Here is a 22,124-nt window from a genome sequence, read left to right as displayed (position 1 = left end):
CTTCCACGAGCAAAACATGATCAGCACCAAGACTCCGTGGGTGTTAGAATCATTATTGTGTAATCTAGATTATTGACTCTAGTGCAAGTGGGAGAATGAAGGAAATATGCCCTAGAGGCAATAATAAAGTTATTATTTATTTCCTTATATCATGATAAATGTTTATTATTCATGCTACAATTGTATTAACCGGAAACATGATACATGTGTGAATACATAGACAAACAGATTGTCACTAGTATGCCTCTACTTGACTAGCTCCTTGATCAAAGATGGTTATGTTTCCTAGCCGTAGACAAAGAGTTGTCATTTGATTAACGGGATCACATCATTAGGAGAATGATGTGATTGACTTGACCCATTCTGTTAGCTTAGCACACGATCGTTTAGTATTCTGCTATTGCTTTCTTCATGACTTGTACATGTTCCTATGACTATGAGATTATGCAACTCCCGTTTACCGGAGGAACACTTTTTGTGCTACCAAACATCACAACATAACTGGGTGATTATAAAGGTGCTCTACAGGTGTCTCCGAAGGTACTTGTTGGGTTGGCGTATTTCGAGATTAGGATTTGTCACTCCAATTGTCGGAGAGGTATCTTTGGGCCCACTCGGTAATGCACATCACTATAAGCCTTGCAAGCAATGCAACTAATGAGTTAGTTGCGGGATGATGTATTACGGAACGAGTAAAGAGACTTGCCGGTAACGAGATTGAACTAGGTATTGAGATACCGACGATCGAATCTCGGGCAAGTAACATACCGATGACAAAGGGAACAACGTATGTTGTTATGCGGTTTGACCGATAAAGATCTTCATAGAATATGTAGGAGCCAATATGAGCATCCAGGTTCCGCTATTGGTTATTAACTGGAGATGTGTCTCGGTCATGTCTACATAGTTCTCGAACCCGTAGGGTCCGCACGCTTAAAGTTAGATGACGGTTACATTATGAGTTTATATGTTTTGATGTACCGAAGGTTGTTCGGAGTCCCGGATGTGATCACAGACATGACGAGGAGTCTCAAAATGGTCGAGACATAAAGATTGATATATTGGACGGCTATATTCGGACACCGGAAGTGTTCCGGGTGATTTCGGAGAAAACCGGAGAGCCGGAGGGTTACCGGAACCCCCCCGGGAGAAGTAATGGGCCATATGGGCCTTAGTGGAGAGAGAGAGGGGCAGCCAAAGGTGGGCCGCGCGCCTCCTCCCCCCTGGTCCGAATTGGACTAGGAGAGGGGGGCGGCGCCCCCCTTTCCCTCTCCCTCCCCACTTCCTTCCCCCTCCTAGTAGGAGTCCTACTCCTACTAGGAGGAGGACTCCTCCTTGGCGCGCCTATAGGGCCGGCCGGCCTCCTCCCCTTGCTCCTTTATATACGGGGGCAGGGGGCACCCCTAGACACACAGTTGATCCACGTGATCATATTCTTAGCCGTGTGCGGTGCCCCCTTCCACCATAGTCCTCGATAATATTGTAGCGGTGCTTAGGCGAAGCCCTGCGACGGTAGTACATCAAGATCGTCACCACGCCGTCGTGCTGACGGAACTCTTCCCCGACACTTTGCTGGATCGGAGTCCGGGGATCGTCATCGAGCTGAACGTGTGCTAGAACTCGGAGGTGCCGTAGTTTCGGTGCTTGATCGGTCGGGCCGTGGAGACGTACGACTACATCAACCAAGTTAACGCTTCCGTTGTCGATCTACAAGGGTACGTAGATCACACTCTCCCCCTCTCGTTGCTATGCATCACCATGATCTTGCGTGTGCGTAGGAATTTTTTTGAAATTACTACGAAACCCAACAATGACGCACCAAGGCTCCATGGGTGTTAGAATCATTACTGTGTAATCTAGTTATTGACTCTAGTGCAAGTGGGAGACTGAAGGAAATATGCCCTAGAGGCAATAATAAAGTTATTATTTATTTCCTTATATCATGATAAATGTTTATTATTCATGCTAGAATTGTATTAACCGGAAACATAATACATGTGTGAATACATAGACAAACAGAGTGTCACTAGTATGCCTCTACTTGACTAGCTCGTTAATCAAAGATGGTTATGTTTCCTAACCATGAAAAGAGTTGTTATTTGATTAACGGGATCACATCATTAAGATGAATGATCTGATTGACATGACCCATTCCATTAGCTTAGCACCCGATCGTTTAGTATGTTGCTATTGCTTTCTTCATGACTTATACATGTTCCTATGACTATGAGATTATGCAACTCCCGTTTGCCGGAGGAACACTTTGTGTGCTACCAAACGTCACAACGTAACTGGGTGATTATAAAGGTGCTCTACAGGTGTCTCCAAAGGTACATGTTGGGTTGGCGTATTTCGAGATTAGGATTTGTCACTCCGATTGTCGGAGAGGTATCTCTGGGCCCTCTCGGTAATGCACATCACATAAGCCTTGCAAGCATTACAACTAATGAGTTAGTTGGAGATGATGTATTACGAACGAGTAAAGAGACTTGCCGGATAACGAGATTGAACTAGGTATTGAGATACCGACGATCGAATCTCGGGCAAGTAACATACCGATGACAAAGGGAACAACGTATGTTGTTATGCGGTCTGACCGATAAAGATCTTCGTAGAATATGTAGGAGCCAATATGAGCATCCAGGTTCCGCTATTGGTTATTGACCGGAGACGTGTCTCGGTCATGTCTACATTGTTCTCGAACCCGTAGGGTCCGCACGCTTAAGGTTTCGATGACAGTTATATTATGAGTTTATGAGTTTTTGATGTACCGAAGTTAGTTCGGAGTCCCGGATGTGATCACGGACATGACGAGGAGTCTCGAAATGGTCGAGACATAAAGATTGATATATTGGACGGCTATATTCGGACACCGGAAGTGTTCCGGGAAGTTTCGGATAAAACCGGAGCACCGGGGGGTTACCGGAACCCCCCGGGGGGTTAATGGGCCTCATGGGCCTAAAGTGGAGAAGAGGAGGGGCTGCCAGGGCAGGCCGCGCGCCCCCTCTCCCCCTAGTCCGAATTGGACAAGGAGGGAGGGGCGGCGCCCCCCCTTTCCTTCCTCTCCTCTCTCCCTTCCTTCCCCCTCTCCTACTTGGACAAGGAAAGGGAGGGGAGTCCTACTCCCGGTAGGAGTAGGACTCCTCCTGCGCGCCTCCTACTAGGGCCGGCCGCACCCCCCTTGGATCCTTTATATACGGAGGCAAGGGGCACCCCTAGACACACAAGTTGATCCACGTGATCATATTCTTAGCCGTGTGCGGTGCCCCCTTCCACCATAGTCCTCGATAATATTGTAGCGGTGCTTAGGCGAAGCCCTGCGACGGTAGTACATCAAGATCGTCACCACGCCGTCGTGCTGACGAACTCTTCCCCGACACTTTGCTGGATCGGAGTCCGGGGATCGTCATCGAGCTGAACGTGTGCTAAAACTCGGAGGTGACGTAGTTTCGGTGCTTGATCGGTCGGGCCGTGAAGACGTACGACTACATCAACCGCATTGTGCTAACGCTTCCGCTGTCGGTCTACAAGGGTACGTAGATCACACTCTCCCCTCTCGTTGCTATGCATCACCATGATCTTGCATGTGCATAGGATTTTTTTTGAAATTACTACGTTCCCCAACAGATGGCTCGTGCCACTTGGTCTAGCCGGACCATGTCATGCATCGGTGGACCTCCATGTCTTTGCGTTCCAAGTAGGGGCGACATCTAGCTGGCACCCATACCTGAGTGGTTGAATCGAGATACTCGAAGACAATGTAGCCAACCTATTACTTGGTTCATGGCATCTGAGTGTCATAGCCTCGCCAGTCGCTCCTGAGTGTCACTTATCTTACCTAACGAGATGCGAGTAGGAATTGTTGAATTCCCTGAAAGATAGAGAAGGCAAAAAGCATAGCGGCTCCAACCTCGCACGAGTAAGAGCATTATGGCAGTTGAGCTACTATTGAGTAAGAGCATTGTGGCGGTTGAGCCACTATCGAGTAAGATTCAGTGGTATCTACTTCTTCCCAGCCCCCGGGGGGGTGGGGGTGGGGGGGGGCTAATGGTCTGTTGTAGAGCATACCATGAATTTCAGCGGAGTCTTGAGTGGCGCATGTCAGACCAAACAGGGCGGTCCCAACCAACATCATGGAGGAACAACATCACATATCTTTTTGGAACCAAGTATTAGGTCTCGGTGCCTGACACCTCTTGTTAGGGGTTCAACTTGTGCCCCATGGAGGGCCATGACCGCCCTTCATTCAGGCTTGGCTCGAGCAGCCAGGGACCATGGAGGTCAGCTACATGTACCGATGTACTCATGGTTGATGGCGCCCGAGTCCTGAAGGTTTTAGTTCTCGCCTAGTGCCCATAGGGGGTTCGCCTATCGGGTGCCATTGTCACACCCGAGTTTTGCATGGTTTCACAGAACACCCAAATGCTTCTATGGCACGTTAGGGTTCCTGCCGCTCCAACATCTCGAATTGGTTGGGCGGGAGGACCGAAAAGGTGCATCCCTTGGTCTCGCCTCGATCTTTGAGGTGGGGTCGTCAATCCATTGTCTTCCTAACAGTCTTCGAGAGGTCATGCATGTCCCGGGGGGGGGGGGGTCGGCGCTGATGCATGGCACCCGATAGGATGTGACGCTTGGGGTTTTTTCTCGCACCCCTATGTAAAATTGGGGAAGGGCTGTGAAAAGGTGTGTCCTTGTACCCGCAAATTCACCCGCACCACGCCCCCTCATAGTACCGCGCTCCGGCCGAACTCGTCGTGCTCCGGGCTCACATCATGGTCGTCGTCGCTCGCTTGATCTTCCTGTCCAGCGACCGCCGCCACTCGTTCTGCCCACCGCCGTTGGCCCGGCTCTAGGTCTGCGCTCCACCCACCTCTTCTTGACGCCATGGGTTGCCCTCCGACGCAATGCGTGGTGCGAAGGAGTATTAGGCGGCAATGGCGCAGCGTCGATGGAGTCCATCTTGACAGCCGAGCAACTGCAAATCTATCAGTGATGTTAGTGATTGTGAAAAAAATGATAATAACAACAGAAGAAGTGGTAGGATTTAAAAGTCTATTATGCCCTTTGTCCCAAAGAATGGTGCGTATTAGATTTTTATTCACAGAAAAATCTTGTAAATTTTGATCAAGCTTATAGATTTCTTAGAATGCAAAATCAATATTATTAGATTCATTATAAAATATATTTTCATATGATACATATTTGATATTGTAGACATAGATAATTTTCTCAATAAATTTGGTTAAAGTTCGTGAGATTGACTTTCAATACACGTGGGTTGGCAAGTTTCGGTGCAAACTGAAATTGTGTAGAACCAAAGAAGCGAACCGATCGTCTTTGCCATCTGCCGTCTGCCGTCTCCTTCCAACCCCCGGTTCTTTCCCCTTTGCCATCTGCCGTCTGAAGTCTCGAGCGCACCCTGTTCCTACTCCGCTCCGCCGAGACCTCGCCGCCGGCGACTCGGGATCTAACCCCTACACCTACACCTACACCACAACGCACTGAAGAACAAGGCGCAGTAACAGCAGAAATGGTGCTGATCCCTCTCATCCGGGATTACATCGACCGCATGCTCCAGGACATCTCCGGCATGAAGGTCCTCATCCTCGACCCCCAAACCGTACGTACGCGGCCCCCGAAACCCTAGCCCTGGCAGGCCTCTGCTCCTCCCCATTTTTCTCACCAGATCCGCGGGCTCGTTCCAGGTGGGGATGGTTAGCGTAGTGTACAGCCAGTCGGATCTCCTGCGGAAAGAGGTGTTCCTCGTGGAGACGGTCGACGACGCCTCCAGCTCCAGGGCGTCCATGGCGCACCTAAAGGCCGTCTACTTCCTCCGCCCGTCCTCTGACAACGTCCAGAAGCTTCGCCGCCACCTCTCCGCGCCACGATTTGCCGAGTGCCACCTCTGTGCGTTCTTGATCCCCATTTGCTATATTCAACCCGTGAACTTGCTACATTCCTATCAGTTCACGTCTTTTCTGTGTGTTTTACTTTGAGAAGATCAGAAGAGTTGATTGCGATGGGGATGCAAACAATTTGGTAGACAACCCCAACAAAAAGAAAACCAGCACATGAAGTTTGGGGCAAACAAGATACTAAAGCAACTACTCAAGACTACTTGCTCTTTTCTGGAAACATTTTGCCCACCCTACTGTCTTAAGAAGTTTTTAAAGTTATGGGTAACTAGAAATAATAAAATTAATCAAATACAATGTAGCAGTTTGGGTGATAGCGTCGTACCTTGTAGCGGGGTCTGAAAGAGGGATGAATGCTTGGCTTGTCGCAGCAGAGTTTTGCTGATTTTGTTCATTTATTGTTTGTTTCCTTGCAGTCTTCTCCAATATATTGAAGATTCCACAGATTCAGGTGCTTGCCGATTCTGATGAGCAGGAGGTTGTGCAGCAAATTCAGGTTTATGTCGTTTATGATTGTAATACACATTGGAATGAAGTGTTTGAGAGTTGAAAGGGAGGATGAAGTTGGTATATGAATGCTGTTTTGTTTTGCAGGAGTTCTATGCTGACTTTTGTGCCATCGATCCTTTCCATTTCACTCTGAATATACACAATAACCACATCTACATGCTTCCAACGGTGGTTGATCCTCCTGGCATGCAAAGCTTCTGCGATCGAGCTGTTGACGGCATCGCTTCTGTCTTCCTGTCTCTGAAGCGTCGCCCTGTTATTAGATACCAAAGGACATCAGATGTCGCAAAAAGGATTGCACAAGAAACTACGGTGGGTCCACTGTCAATATTAATATTACTACATGGAGACCATGAAAAAAAAACCATCAACTTAGGATTTCAGCACATGTCAATATTAAATATTACTACATGAAGCATTGTAGAGAAATCTTTTTACATGCTTATCCCAATGATTGAAACTGTTGAAAGATCACTGTCAACTATTATATTTTTGTTACTCTAGCACATCTTCAGTTGTTAACTCACTAGAAAACAGAAACACTTAACCTTTATACAGTAGTGATGAACTGATGATGCCTCATGCCTACACTGACATATGGTTCTTTTCATACTCTCTTGATTATTCTGTTCATATCTGCTTTCTGTGCTGTGATCCACATCACTTATGCCCGTCCGATTGTACTTCCATTGTTTGATCTTGAAGGCACAGTTACATATAGCCTCTAATTCCTCCCAAGCGATATGTTCATCTCTGCACACACTGCCAGCTAGTCCTAGGTGGATTTTTGTGCAGTTCTTACTGAAAGCTTGAATTTCTTTTATACCTTTTCATTATTTATTAATGATCTTAAGTCACACAACGTGAATCTGGGCTTTTATTGTTAGAGCATGTTAGAATGGTTTAGTTATTCTGCACTTTGTCTTCAGTGAGCTGGAGGATTATGATCAATGAAATTTGTATCGATTGTAAGTTTGTCTCAGATATGTATTCTCCGAGACTGCTTAGAATTGTTGAACCAACAATGAGATTACGAAGGGAGTTAGTATGGCTCTGACCTGTTGAACCAACAATGAGATAATGAGAATACAACCAAAAAGTTGTAGTTAAATTTTATTCATGTACTCCCTCCGTTCCTAAATATAAGTCTTTTTAGAGATTCCAATATGAACTACATACGGAGCAAAATGAATGAATCTACACTCTAAAACATGTCTATATACATCTGTATGTAGTCCATATTGAAATCTCTAAAAAGACTTATATTTAGGAACAGAGGGAGTAAAAGGGTGGAGTGGTACGAGTATAAGGGCAGTAGTTTTCATGTGGCATTTATCCAATTGAGTGCCTCTGGGTGGCATTATGTTACAATCATTGGTCAATTATGCATGTTTTAGAGAATTTTCATGATAAACTTCACATTCTACAAACGTGAGTAGGAAGAAGTGCAATTTATAGAAGTAGAGGAACATTGAAAATATTTTCTGTGCCAAAAAATGTACACAATTCTGTATCATAATTATGCCTTACTTCTGTTTTAAGGATTTTGTGATGCCATTGTGACTTCTGTTTGGAATACTTGTTGCTGAAGCACTTACAATTTGGAATGTGCAGAGGTTGATGTATGAGCAGGAAAGTGGCCTGTTTGATTTTAGACGAACTGAAAACTCTTCCTTACTATTGGTGATTGACAGAAGGGATGATCCTGTTACTCCGTTACTTAATCAGTGGACATATCAGGTACTCTAAAAGATTATAATCTGTGGCTGTTTTGTATGTACTTTTCTGTTGATTTCTTTACACATTTGAATTCATAGGCGATGGTCCATGAGCTTATTGGAATTGAGAACAACAAAGTTGATCTTAAGGAGTTCGCTAATGTACCTAAAGATCAGCAGGTTGAGAAGTGTTGAATTCTTCTTTTCATACTGTGTTAAAACACTGCATGAACTTTCTTTAAATATGATTGATGTGAAATATGCTCATATAGGAGGTGGTTCTATCAGCAGTACAAGACGACTTTTTTAGAGTGAACATGTTCGAGAATTTTGGAGACCTTGGTATGAATGTCAAAAGAATGGTAGATGACTTTCAACATCTTTCAAAAAGCAGCCAGAATTTTCAGAGTATAGGTAAGTGATATGGATTTTTGCTTTTGTTGTTTCCCATGAAAGAAATGGATCACGGAGAAATTGTGTCTATTTACCTAGTTTTTTTCATTTCATTTTTAATTTCACACCTTATACTTAAATATTGTCTTCTTATCCCCAACTAGTTAGTTACTAGTAGTCCGTGTCAGTTTAGGCTATGTTTCTATTATGCGATGCATCCCTTATATATAAAGTGGCGTAGGCTGCAGCTTAAAGAAGATTAGGCTCCATGTACAGCAGCAACCCAGGTTGCCAGAGTTCGCCACCACAGCCGTCCAGAAGCCCAAGTAACCTCACCCTCGCCCTGAAATCCAGCACGAGTACTACCTTCGAAATCTTGGATGTGACAATACGGTTTGTCACTTTGCACAATACGGTTTGTTGGTTTATAGTCTGAAATACATATATACGGTGGCGCTATTCTATGCGAGCGCGCATAATTGTGCATCGTGCGCTCCGGCCGGTGCTAATTAGGCGGGCGGGCGCGCGTCGCACGCCGAGGGGCCTGCTATCTGCTGCTGCTAATTGGGTTGAGGGTAACGGCCTATGTAGAAAAAAAGTAACACATTTAATTTTATTACCATGTGTCGCCCGCGTACCGGGATTCTGTTGTCACTGTTTATTGGCAGCAACGGGGATGTAGAGATGGTAATGGATGTGATTCAAGAGACGTTAGTGGACGCGCTACAGTCATTATTTATTGGCGGTAATGGGATGGTGGGGATGGTAATGGATGAAGATTGTTTACTAGGCAATGATTCCTAGATGGTTTGTATGTAAACGTAGTAAAGCCTTGCTAACAAGTAGTAACGAATTACCAACGGAATGGAAGGTAATGGATGGTACTGAAAAAGTAATTACCAATGAGGCGCACAACTAGTAAACGAATTACTAAACTATGATGGAGTAGATGGTAATGAAAAAATAATTACCAACGAGGCGCAAAGGTAGTAACAAATTACTACACTATGATAGAGTCGATGGTAATAAAAAAAATAATCACCCACCAAGCGCACAAGTAGTAACTAATTACTACGCTATAATGGAGTCGATGGTAATAGTTGGTAGTGAAAAGATAATTACCAACGAGGCACACAAGTAGTAACGAATTACAGCACTATGATGGATTCGATGGTAATGAAAAAAATAGTTACTAATGAGGCCCATGGTAAACCTAGTAAAACCAGGCCTATATGTAGTGTGGTGATAGTAACTCGTTACTAGTGTTTTTCCGCGGAGGAACGTGGGCCTGCTTAAGCGTGTGGACGCGCCACTGGTAAGGTCGTTACGAGAGATTCTAGTGCGCGCTTAGGAATTAGAGCATCCACTGGTTCGGTCGATGGGCGGCCTGAGTGTAGGCTAGGTTATAATGCGCGCACGCTGAGTTTAGCACGTATATATATCTGTGTCTGTGTGTGTGTGTTTTGTGCTTTGTTTTAAACTCTGAATGCCTGATATGCTAATGTCTTGTAGATGATATGGCAAAATTTGTGAGCAACTATCCTGAATATCGAAAGACACATGGAAATGTGACAAAACATGTTGCTTTGGTGAGCGAGATGAGCAGAATGGTGGAGGAAAGGAAGCTTATGCAAGTTTCGCAGACGGAACAAGAGCTAGCATGTGCAAGTGGACAAGCTGCAGCCTTCGAGGTATTCATTTGATGCCCGGAAACTATTTCACGCCTTTCAGGGTAACCTGGTCTTGGTATAGCTTGATTTTACAGCAACTCCCTCTGTCCCGTAATATAAGAGTGTTTTTTACACTATAGTGTCACAAACATTGTTATATTATGGGGCGGAGGGAGTAGTTATCAAAGTGTAAAGCTGCTTCTATGTTTGTGATGTAAGACCGCTAACTTTTACATCTCAAATATTGCTTTGTTGTTGAACACCCCCCCCCCCCCCCCTTTTTTTTTTTTTTTTTTAACCCCCCCCCCCCCCCCTATATATGTATATATCGTTTTGAACCCATTCTACTCTTGTTGTTGCTTTGACCACTTTCATTAGCCATGTAAGTCGAATTGTGCCTCCCCTTAGAAGCAGCTTAAGGAGTTGATTCAAGCTATACCTATTCTTGGAACTGCTGACCTATCTGTTGACTTGCTCATTAAGATAGAAATACATTATGTATGACAAGGCTCATTTGTCTGATCAGTTTGATGCTAGTTGAATTAATGTGAGTAGGGTTTACTCCACGGAGAAACTGACCAGTTGATTATTTTTGCCAACCATTGACCAGTTGCTTTTTTGCAGGCTGTTACTTCCTTACTTAACAATGAAAGTGTATCTGATATTGATCGTTTGCGACTTGTAATGCTCTATGCTTTGCGGTATGAAAAAGAGAGTCCAGTTCAGCTGATGCAGCTTTTCAACAAATTGGCTTCTCGCTCTGCTAAATACAAGTCGGGGGTATGTGAACTGTACTAGTTCTTGTGGTAGAACATTTCTCCTTGTTTTCTTCTATTGCACATGTTGCTTTATTTCTTTTTCAGTTAATGGTCTTTCTAGTTCTTTTTTTCGAGAAAACGCAAAAGCTTTGCGTTTCTTTTCATTGAAAAGGAGAGATTCAGTTACAATCATCCGATGATGTGCGGATTACAGCCGGTTAATTAGTGCACATCCCAGGTTTGGGGCAGCACAAGTCGGAGGCCAGGTGCCCCAGCTGCTGCCCATGAGCGGGCCTCGTCCTTAATGCTATCTAGGAGTGTGTTGAGGGAAGGCATCGCATTGTCAAAGACGCAGCTGTTTCGGTGCTTCCAGACCATCCATGGTACGAGCAACGCAACAGATTTCAGGGCCTTGCGCAGGGTCGACGGCGTGTCTTCGTTGGCCTGTCTCCACCAGTCCGTAAGCGATGGCTCCTGCGAGGGGATCGGGGCCGGGATGCGTAGCCAGGCCAGGGTCTCGTGCCATGCCTGACGGGCGAGGGGGCATTCCAGCATGAGGTGTCGCGCCGTTTCTGGCTGCTGGTCACATAGGAGGCAGCGGGGGTGATGCTGGAGGCCATGGCGAGCCAGCCTCTCAGCCGTCCAGCATCGGTCCTGGTTGGCCAACCAGTGGAAGAACTTGACTCGCGGCGGCGCCCAGCATTTCCAGATCAGCTTCCGTGAGTGGCAGGCCGTTGCTCCATGGAAGGTCGCCGTGTAACAGGACTGCGCAGAGTAGTTGCCGCTCGCCGTCCAACGCCAGATCAATTTGTCCGGTGCGGTGGAAAGCTCGGTGTGCTGCATGATCTGCCAGAGTTGCAGATACTGACCAATCTTGTGGAGACCGGGGTTTCCTTGGATGTCTCTTGCCCAAGAGTTACCATTGAGCCCATACGCCACAGTTCTCGTTGTCCGTCGTCGCTTGGGTATGCAGCCGTAGAGATTAGGCATGAGCTCACGCACGGATTGGCCGCCGATCCACCGGTCCTCCTAGAGCAGGGCGGACAGCCCATTCCCGAGGATCGTGAACGTGGAAGCCCAGAACAGGGCTCGTTCCATGGGCGAAAATTGGAGGTCGAGCCCTTGCCATGCTCGCTCCGGGTCCGTTCTGGAGAACCATAGCCAACGTAGTCTCAGGGCGAGGCTGGCACGCTCGAGGTCTCGCACGCCAAGGCCCCCAAGCTCGATGGGGCGGCACACTCTGCTCCAGTTCACATGGCAGTGTCCACCATTGGCAGCGGCACGTCCAGCCCAGAGGAAGCCGCGCTGGATCTTCTCGATCTGCTTGAGGGTTTTTTTGGGGGGCGCGAATGCGAGCAGTTGGTGCACTGGGATGGCACACAAGACTGACTTGACCAACGCGAGGCGCCCGGTTTTGGTCATCAGCCAGGCCTTCCAAGTCGGCAGGCACGCGCCGACCGCATCCACCATGGGCTGCAGCTGGGCGGCAGATGGGCGGCGTGTGGACATGGGTATGCCGAGGTAGGTGATCGGGAGGTTCGCCACCGGGCAGCCGAGGTGCGCGATCATCTCCGTGGCCACTTGGTCGCCGTGCAGGATGGTGGCGGAGCTTTTGGTGAAGTTCACCTTCAGGCCGGAAGCCCTGCCGAACAAGGCGAGGATTTCCCTGATCGCAGTGGTGTCCTCCGCCGTGGCATGACAGAAGACCATGACATCATCGGCATAGAGGGAGATCGCCGGGATGTGACGCCGTGGGTGTAGAGGCTGCAGGATGCCCAGGCTGTGTGCGCGTCGTAGGAGGCGTCCCAGGGTGTCGACGGCGAGTATGAAAAGCTGCGGGGACAGTCGCCCTGCCGGAGCCCTTATGGGGGGGGGGGCTCGCCGTTCAGGAGAATGCGCGTGCTAGCAGGGGACAGGAGGATGGCCGTCCACTCCAAGAATCTGTTCCCGAATCCATACCGCCGCAGCACCTCAAAGAGGAAAGGCCATGATAGGGAGTCGAAGGCGTGCGTGAGGTCGAGCTTGAGCATGACTCTCGGAGCTCCCAGTTGGTGCAGCAGCTTGAGTGATTGCTTGACAAGGACGTAGTTGTCGTGCAGGCTCCTTCCCGAGATGAAAGCATTTTGGTTGCGGCTAACCAAGTGGTCCAGTTTGGCCCCGAGGCGGATTGAGAGCACTTGGCGAAGATTTTGGCCACGAGGTGTATCAGGCAGATCGTCCGGTAGTCGCGTAGCCCATGAGCGTCGGCGTTCTTGGGAAGCAGCGTCAGCAATGCCTGGTTGAGCTTGTAGAACCCCCTTCCTCGCAGGTCATATAGTTGCTGGAACACATCGAGGAAATCCTGCCTGATGATGGTCCAGCACGCGCGTAGGAATTCTGCTGTGAACCCGTCGGGACTCGGCGCCTTGCGAGCGGGGAGACTTTTGACAGCCTCCCAGATCTCCTCCGCGCTGAATGGCGCGTCGAGGTCCGCAAGGTCAGTCGGCTCAATGAGCCGAGACAGGTCCAGGGCGTGCTCTCTGGTGGTTGCCGTACCAAGCAAGGCCTCAAAGTGAGCAAAGGCTGCCTTCGCCATGTCAGTGTGGTCCGTGAGCACTCTGCCGTCCGCGATCAGGCTGTATATGTGGTTCTTCTGCCGACGGAACGAGCACTGTCGGTGGAAGAAACCGGTGCTAGCGTCGCCGTCTTTGAGGTTGGCGATGCGGGAGCGCTGCCGGGCGATCGTGCGCTCCATGGAAGCGAGCCCAAGATAGGATATCTTGAGCTGCTTACGGAGCCAAGCCTCCGGTGGCGAGAGGTTGCGTGATTCCTGGGCGTGGTCGAAACGCGAGATGAGTTCCCGTGAGATCGCAAGTTTGTCCTTGGTATTGCCCGTGGACCTGGAGCTCCAGCTGGTAAGGCGCGCCGCCGTCGCTGGGAGCCGTAGCATGAGCCGGTGGAAGGGATCGGCGTGGTGTGTAGAGCCCCATGCCGTGGTCACCCATCCAGGTGAAGCCAGTACTCCTCAAAGTGAAACCGGCTGTGCGAGTTAGGCGTGGGTGAGCAGTCCAGCAGCAACGAGGCGTGGTCTGACACCACAGCCGCGAGGCATCGGAGGTGGCATCCGCTGTGCGCGTCCTCCCAATCAGCGGTGCAGAGCACACGGTCGAGCTGCACGAGAGTCGGCGGTGATTGCTCGCTGGACCATGTATAGCGCCGCCCGTTGAGGTAGATCTCTTTGAGCGCGAGGTCATTGGTGAGACGGCGAAATTTGCCCATCATACGCCGGTTGATGTTGCCTGTGCTTTTGTCGTCGTCGCAGAGGATGAGATTGAAGTCGCCGCAAACCATCCATGGTTCAGGGCACGCGGCTCGGATCTCGCGAAGCTCCTGCAAGAAGGCGACCTTGTCGGCATCTTCCTGGGGTCCGTATACCACCGTAAGCCACCAAGGTGTGCCTGTGACCGTGGTCACCTTAGCGGTAATCGCATTGGTGGTGAACATTGGGTCCGTGATGGTCACGGCCCTGCTCTTCCACTCCAGCAAGATGCCGCCCCGCGTGCCATCGGCTGGGAGGTACGTGTAGTCATCGAACTCGGAACCAAGCGCATCCAAGACAATAGCCGAGTAGATCAACTCCATTTTCGTTTCTTGAATGCATACAATGGAGGCCCTGGTGGTGTCCAGCAGCGACCGGATAGCATGTCGCCGAGCCCGCGCGTTCATGCCGCGCACATTCCAGATAGCGATCTTAAGGCCGTGATCCATGGGAACGGGATCGACGGGTAGACGCGCGTATACTGGACTAGCCTTCGCATGCAACGTCGACGCCGCCGGTCGCAGCCGATGCCATGCAGACTGGGATCTCACGGTCAACCAGTGTGGCAATGGCCTTGAGGACCGTCAGGGGTAGCGGTGCCGCGAACATGCCGTCGTAGGCTTTCATCTCAGCGGCAGTGATCTTCTGATCGATCCCTATGATCCCAAGGGTGCGCAGGATTTGCACGTGGGCGCGCCGCTCCGCCGTGGAAGGGGCGCTCGGTTGGCAGGTCATAACTGCAGATCGTCCACGACGAGGGGCGAAGTTGAGGGGTCGGCGTGGTTTCTTTCCCGGGGCCGGCAGGGCGGCGTTGAGGTGTTTCGTGGCGGTGGCCAGAAACTCTCCAAGGGTCCAGGGCCGTGGTGTGGTGCGGCCCCGGGATTGCCGCAGCGTAATTGGAGGCGATGCGAAGCGGCTCGGCGTGCGGCCACTTGGGCCTTGGTTTGTCGCGGCCCCAGCGTTTGGAGATAGCTGGTCTTCGGTGGGCAGCAGTGGGGGAGGTGTAGGCGTGGGCCGCTGCAGAATCACCAACGGGCCTGCTGGGCTGCGGGGAGGCGGCCCATCAGCATGGGCGGGAGGGTTGGCGCCGAGGGGGGGCGTTTCCCCGCCCGAGGCAGCGCGTGTGGGGTTGGTGGCGGCGGACTGGTCAGCGGAATCCAGCCCCACCTCTGGCTCGGGTGGGGCGATATCTCCACTTTGTCCCGACCGGGTCTCTGGCGGTGCAGATCCCTCCTGCGAGGCGACAGGCGCGCAACTGCCAGGGGCCAGATGAATTGCACTTTAACACATCATTGAACCATTTCTTCTATTTCTCTCCCTGCGTCCCATAATATAGGATGTTACTAGAACCGATATATCGGTTGTAATAAACCTTATATTATGGGACGCAGGGAGTACCTTCTTGCTGGCCAATGGACTGAAAGTGCTGATCCATTGTTTGCCCTGGCTACAGCCAATATGATATTGATTGTTTTCTGAATTCTAAATACCAAAGTTGAAGCAGCACAAGGTTGTGGAGGAGCAACTCCACCTTGCTGGTACAAAGTGTTGAAGGAACTACTTCAACGTGATGTGCTCGATATCACTCTAGAGGCGTTAGGCCGATATGGCTGCATGAGTGCAATACTAAAACTCCTAGAATACAAGATCTAAGATCTTAAGATAAGAACATGAAGCTCTTTTAAGTGTAATTGGTACATAGTTTGAGTTACAAACCTAGAGGTGAGGGCTTCTATGTGTAGGCTTTGTGAAGCCTTCACATCTCAGCTTCTACTCCTATGTTTTTAAAGCGTCCCTAAGGCGATGCCTAGGCGTCGAAGCGCTCCCCCTCCGCTTTGGAAAATCGACCGCTTTGGGCGCCTAGGCGTCCAAAGCGCCCGCCTAGGCGTCGCCTAGGCGCCAAAGCGCCCCCCCTCCCTAAGGCGGTAAGGCGTCGCCTTAAAAACATAGTTCTACTCATAGCTAGAAGACTCTAGAAAATACTAACTCCGTCCCAAAATGTCTCAAGTTTAGTACTTATTTTGGGACGGAGGGAGTATATTACTTAGAGGTCAAGACATCTCAGCTTCTACTCATAGCTAGAAGACTCTAGAAAATATTACTTAAAGGTCAAGACATCTCAGCTTCTACTCATAGATAGAAGACTCCACTTGGAGGGAGTATTACTTAAAGGTTAAGAAAACAAATACAACAACATATGACTGAAGGACCAACTTATCTAGAATGGAGTAGAAATATGTAGAAGTCAATTTGATTTCTGTTTTTTTCTCTCTCTCTCTACTGTTCCTTACAATTATCCCATAGTTCTTTGGAACTTGGCCTTGAGTGCTTGTTCTGGATGGTAGAGAGTCAAGTCTGCAACATTGAGTGTGTTGGATATACCCATCTTGCTTGGAAGATATATCACATAAGCATTATCATTTATCTTATTTAAAATAAGGAATGGGCCATACTTTCTTTGTCCAAGTTTCCCATTGAACACCTAAAGGTAGCCTTTCTTTTCTGAGATGTACTATCATCTTATCACCTTCATAGGAGGAGGATTTCATCCTCCTTTTGCAGCCAGCTAACTGTATGTACTTCTGATTTTGTGCTTCCAAAACACTGCAAATTTCTTTGAATAATCTATTGTAGTTACCAGCAAAGTACAATGCTGATTTTGAGTCCCCCCTTGATGGTAGCTTCACCAGTTCCACCACATGTGTTGGAACTTTAAAGAGAAAATAACTCCTGCTTGGAGTTATTGGAGAACTCAGCAAAAGATAAAGAAAAATCCCATTGTTCCTTTCTTTCCGCACATATGCAACAGACCATATTACCCAAAAACTTCTGCGACATTTCTGTTTGTGGATGTACAGTACTAGAAGATTTTAATTCAGTGTTGAATTGCGTCCACCAAGTGAGCCAAAATGCAGCAAGAAACTTTCTATCACGATCTGAGACGATTGACCTTGGAAAACCATGAAGTCTGAACAGTGAACACTTCACGGAAGAGTAGTTTTGTTACATGATGAGCATCCGTTGTCTTGTGGCATGGAATTAAATGAACCATTTTAGAGATCTGTTGGCCACCACAAACAGATCAATCCCTCGTCCTGTTCTTGGCAAGCCCAGGACGAAGTCCATACTCCATAGAGATGTCCTCCCATGGAGCAACAGGAACATGCAAAGGCATGTATAACCATGTGTTTTGGACCTAGCCTTTGCAAGTTTCACATATGGGGCACCTTTGGACAAACTCTCCAGCACCTCCTTTTAGTTGTGACCAAAAGTAACGAGCCTCCAGGTTAGCTAATAGTATCGTCGCGTCTAACATGGCCACTAAGATAACTTAAATGGAGCTTTCTGATCAGCTTGTCACATAGGGTGTGTTTGGTAGCTGTTCTCATCCTAGCATGGCCGTTCCCCTTTGAGACATGCTGAGTACATGCAACTGCTGATGTTTGGTTGCTCTGTATGTGCTGAGACATGCTGAGTTGAGACTTTGTTTGGTAGCCTGCATCTGGTTAGATATGCTGGGCTGAGACTCTGTTTGGTGGCCTGTATTTGAGGTAGATGCGGTTACTTCCTCTTAAGGTTGTAAGGATACCACAATAGTTACAAACACATGATAAAGAAAAATTGTGTGCACAATTAAATGGAGTTTTTGGCGCCAATACAACATTCAACCAATATTTCAACTATATGTAAATATGAAAAAAGAACACATTCAACACTTAACTAATAATAGGCATTACAAAAAGGATAGAATAACACAACATAGGATCAATTGTATTAGCGCATCTGAAAATAAGTCTGCCATGTCTGAAATTGATCAAATCTCTGAAATTTATACATATACATACTACTTTACTAGATGTGCTCTATCTCTGAAATTAGCACATCTATGAAACTTGTGTAATAGTGCCATAGTGTCCTACGACTTTGTACAAAATTGTGCTCTGCACAATGGCCGGAAATTCGAGCTAGTACGCACACAGCAAGCACAGACGGCTGGATCCATGCACATATGGCGCCGACGAGCTTGGATGGCGGCGAGCAGACGAGGCGTCGACCTAGGGCAGCGGTGACCTGGGACGGAGGCAGCAACCAGGGCCGGCGAGGGAGAACTTGGATGGGGGTGGCGGCGATGGTCACGGGGCGGCAACCAGGGATCCGGCGAGTGCGCTTTGGTTGGCCATTGTTGCGGGAGAGGGAGAGAGAGTCGAGAGAGTGGCGGCGGTCATGGGGGAATTTTCCGTTTCGGGAGGTAACCCTAGCTAGTGGTGGGTCGTGGGGAGATTTTTTCGGAGCCCCGAGGGAGCATGGCTGAGGAGCTAACGTCCATCTAGGTGTTCGCAAGTGAGCATGGCTGAGGGCCCTTTTTACCATGAGTTGGACATAGCTGAGGAGAGCTCATAAACCCTACCAAACAGTGAAAAGTGGGTTGGATAGGGAACTTTTAAGCTCATGCACCCCCATGCATCCTACCAAACACACCCATAGTCAGCGGCGGACCTAGCCCACTGGGCCAGGGTGGGCCAGCAGTGCTACTGTACATATACATTTATTTTTTGCTTTTCTCCTATGGTATAAAAGCTGTTTCCAAATCTCAGGGTGGGCCTACCTCCGCCACTGCCCATAGTGAACTTCTTGGGATGCACAGACGATCATTCTTGAAGAGATAGTCATCTTGCACCAAATAATCTTCACCTGATGGCTGGCCCCTAATGTGGGGGGAGACTTATATAGGATCGGACCTTTAGGTGAGATCGTAGGATCAACACCAAAATTTCATATTTAGACAATCCGAAAAATTCTGATATTTTTTGACAACATACCTGCGAGGTATGTTTACAACTCTAAAAAAATCAGCTCCAAACTTGATCTACAGTAAGAGATTCAAAAAAGACAAATGTAACTATGAATAGTGTCAGGCTGGAGTGAACAGTATTTGACACTATTCACAATTTCACATCCGATTTTGTCTTTTTTGGTTCTCTAAGCGTAGTTCGAATTAGAAGCTAAATTTTTTAGAGAATGTACATCAAACATGGATGTGTGTCTACAAAAAAATTCAGAATTTTTGAACATGTTTTGAGTCTTCAAAAAGATTGATCTCACCTAAAGGCAGATCCTATACAAGTCTTCAGTGGAGGTCCAAGTCGGAGCAGAGAAGGGCGGCGATGGAGGGTGTGAGGGGAGCTGGCGGGAGGGGTGGCCGCAGAGGCGTTAGCAGCTGCGGGAGGGGCGACACTGGTGGAGCCTCTCACGTGTGGCTAGATAAGGTCTAACATGGACAGAATATTCAAACTGCAAAAGCCGAGGGTTGATGTATTGCACCCAAGACCTCTACAATATTAAGTTTCATGTACCGAGTAGAACCTAAAGTCCAACTGATGGAGAAGGTTGGGCAATCCACATATATACTTTAACAGTTTTAGCGATAAGTTCTTATATTTTATATCTTCATTTCACCGTATGAACTCCATTATACAGCAGATCTCTAGAATCGATGGTACACATGGTTCTTCACATTCTAGGAAATATAATTTCTGTAAATCAGACTACGCAATATTCCTTGAAGTGAATTAAACATGATGTTAATTAGGCTTGAATACTATAAATTACCTTTTTACTCATGTTTAATAAACATAATTAATGGGATCTTCATCAGTTGTTTGTTTTGTTATTTATACTACAGGCAAAAGATGGAAGTAGTCAGTTGTATTTTTATTGGAGGTTTGGGTAAGTCTAATCTGTGTTACTACTTCTCTATGCAGCTTGTTCAATTCCTGCTTAAGCAGGCTGGTGTTGACAAAAGAACAGGTGACTTGTACGGGAACCGTGACCTATTAAATATTGCTCGCAACATGGCTCGTGGACTTAAGGTTGACACAAAAGTTTGTCCCCACAGTTATGTTACATTTCCATAGCTTGTTCCTTATGCGCTTATTGGTTGCAGGGCGTTGAGAACGTATACACCCAACACCAGCCTCTGATCTTCCAAACAATGGAAGGAATTGTCAAGGGGCGATTACGGGATGCTGACTATCCACTTGTTGGCAACCATTTCCAGCAGGGCAGGTTGGTCAAACATGTGCCGTGTTAAGTGTCTGCGAAACTACTTTCTGTAATTCACTAACTTGGTTTATTGATGGACGTGTACAGTCCGTCCTTGAGCACATCCTACAAAATAAAGCTAAATCATTGACAGGGTACACTTTTGCTTTTGTTTAGTTTTCAAAATGCAACGGGCTAATTTAAAGTGATGGCATCCCCACAGGCCTCAAGATGTTGTGATATTCATTGTTGGTGGGACAACTTATGAGGAAGCAAGATCAGTAGCCCTTTATAATGCAGCAAATCCTGGAGTCCGTTTCTTCCTTGGAGGTTCCGTGGTTCTAAATTCGAAGAGGTATGCACTGTTAACCATCAATCTCCTTGCAATGCTCCATAGTGTGATAACTCTATTTGGTGTTAGATATTTCCTTATTTTATTTTTACTTGTAGTGGAATATTTGGATTACAATTTTTGCAGTTGGTTTCCATTAAATTAGATTTAGATGAGAGGGATCATGGCTTGATGATGTTACCGATGACTTTGCAGATTTCTTGAAAACCTGGGGGAGGCACAAAGAATATCAAAGTCTAGCACTCTATTATGAGCATGCTGTTGTCCCCTCCTGCTCGAGGCTTGCGAGAATGTGATAATTGATAGTTTCACTGCATATATTCAGAGAGAATGCAATTTGTGGTAATTTTTGTAATGTATAGCTTTAGCTGTTAGTGCAATACCACAGCGTATCTATAGAGGGCTCAGCTTCTGTACATTTCACATTTGTTGTGATAACTTTTTACTACCCAGTTGACACGGTCAAGTGAAAAAAAGTGGCTATACCGAAACCTTTCTTGTCTATTTTGATGGAGTACCACACTGTTGTTGCGGATCCTGGAGATAAGTGTGTTTAATCCCCTAAATTATTAGGTTTGGGACACATTCCCTCCGGCCCTTGTTTAGGGTGGTTGTAATGAGAGTATCATAAGTGATATCATGCATGTCAACTAGATTTTTTGAATGACGTGGCACAATTAAATGAGGAAAGAAAGGATATGGTATCATGATACAATTAATAAGGCAACCTAAGATACTAAGGGCCGGTCTTTTTGCTGGCTTTTTTGAGCTTCCAAAATAAGCTGCCTCCTACCTAGCTTATTCTAGAAGCCCTACTAAAATTTTCTTTTTAGAAGCTTATTAATTAAGTCTTAACTACTAGGCTTTTAAAAAACTAAATTTGGTTGGGCTTTTAGAATAAGCTGAAACCAGCTTATTCTAGAAGCTAGCAAAAGAATTGGCCCTAACTTATGATACTATGTTTTATTGATGTAGTATTATATACTAGTATCATATGTATGATAGTATCTGATCTCTTCATTACAACCAGCCTTAGGGGAGATACACATCATGTTGAATTATTATGTTTAGTTTGGGCTTGACCAATGTTGTGTGCTCCGTGGTTGTGTTGGTGTTAGGGCAATTAGAACGTTGTACATCAAACCGCTCCTAAATATCTGAGCGTTGTCAGGCTTTCCCTCCCTCTGTATCTGATCATTCCAGTGGACTGTAGCTCCTCCGGCAACAGCCGCAACCCTTGGATCTCATGTGAGCGGTTTGGATGAAGACTCGCTCCTAAATATTTGAGCGTTGTTAGGCTCTCCCTGTATCTAATCATTCCAGTGGACTATAGCTCCTCCGGCAACAGCCGCAACCCTTGGATCTCCTATGAGCGGTCTGGATGAAGACCCAAAGCGATACACTGGCAACTTTAACTGACTAGCTAGAAGACAGACGATCGGCGTCCGACGGCTGATATTCAACCAGT

The 22,124-nt window shown here is 47.3% G+C and overlaps 1 protein-coding gene across 3 annotated transcripts; it reads left to right on the top strand.

Annotated features, from left to right (window-relative positions):
• The first annotated feature begins 5,323 nt into the window (after window positions 1–5,323).
• Window positions 5,324–21,160, top strand: LOC125537507 (vacuolar protein sorting-associated protein 45 homolog). 3 transcript variants are annotated; one of them, XM_048700830.1, is made up of 13 exons: window positions 5,324–5,620; window positions 5,706–5,907; window positions 6,332–6,393; window positions 6,510–6,737; window positions 8,040–8,165; window positions 8,243–8,323; window positions 8,416–8,557; window positions 10,049–10,227; window positions 10,831–10,986; window positions 20,025–20,132; window positions 20,207–20,328; window positions 20,528–20,659; window positions 20,852–21,160. In XM_048700830.1, the coding sequence occupies exons 1-13, from the start codon at window positions 5,531–5,533 to the stop codon at window positions 20,907–20,909; spliced, it is 1,686 nt and encodes a 561-aa protein (XP_048556787.1). In that variant the 5' UTR covers window positions 5,324–5,530; the 3' UTR covers window positions 20,910–21,160. The 3 variants fall into 3 exon arrangements, with proteins under 3 accessions (XP_048556787.1, XP_048556788.1, XP_048556786.1); XM_048700831.1 differs by having other exon boundaries at window positions 5,325–5,596; window positions 6,332–6,411; XM_048700829.1 differs by having other exon boundaries at window positions 5,326–5,620; window positions 6,332–6,411.
• The last annotated feature ends 964 nt before the right edge of the window (window positions 21,161–22,124 follow it).

This window comes from Triticum urartu, chromosome 2 (genome assembly GCF_003073215.2).
Source record: "Triticum urartu cultivar G1812 chromosome 2, Tu2.1, whole genome shotgun sequence".
NCBI lineage: Eukaryota > Viridiplantae > Streptophyta > Magnoliopsida > Poales > Poaceae > Triticum > Triticum urartu.
This window is presented reverse-complemented; position numbering and strand designations above follow the sequence as displayed.

Bases quoted from the DNA above. Each gene is read 5' to 3' on its own strand.
- LOC125537507 (XM_048700829.1), top strand. From the start codon at position 5,531: ATGGTGCTGATCCCTCTCATCCGGGATTACATCGACCGCATGCTCCAG. The intron at 8,166-8,242 runs GTACTCTAAAAG...TTGAATTCATAG, and splicing joins TTAATCAGTGGACATATCAG to GCGATGGTCCATGAGCTTAT. The intron at 20,660-20,851 runs GTATGCACTGTT...ATGACTTTGCAG, and splicing joins GTGGTTCTAAATTCGAAGAG to ATTTCTTGAAAACCTGGGGG.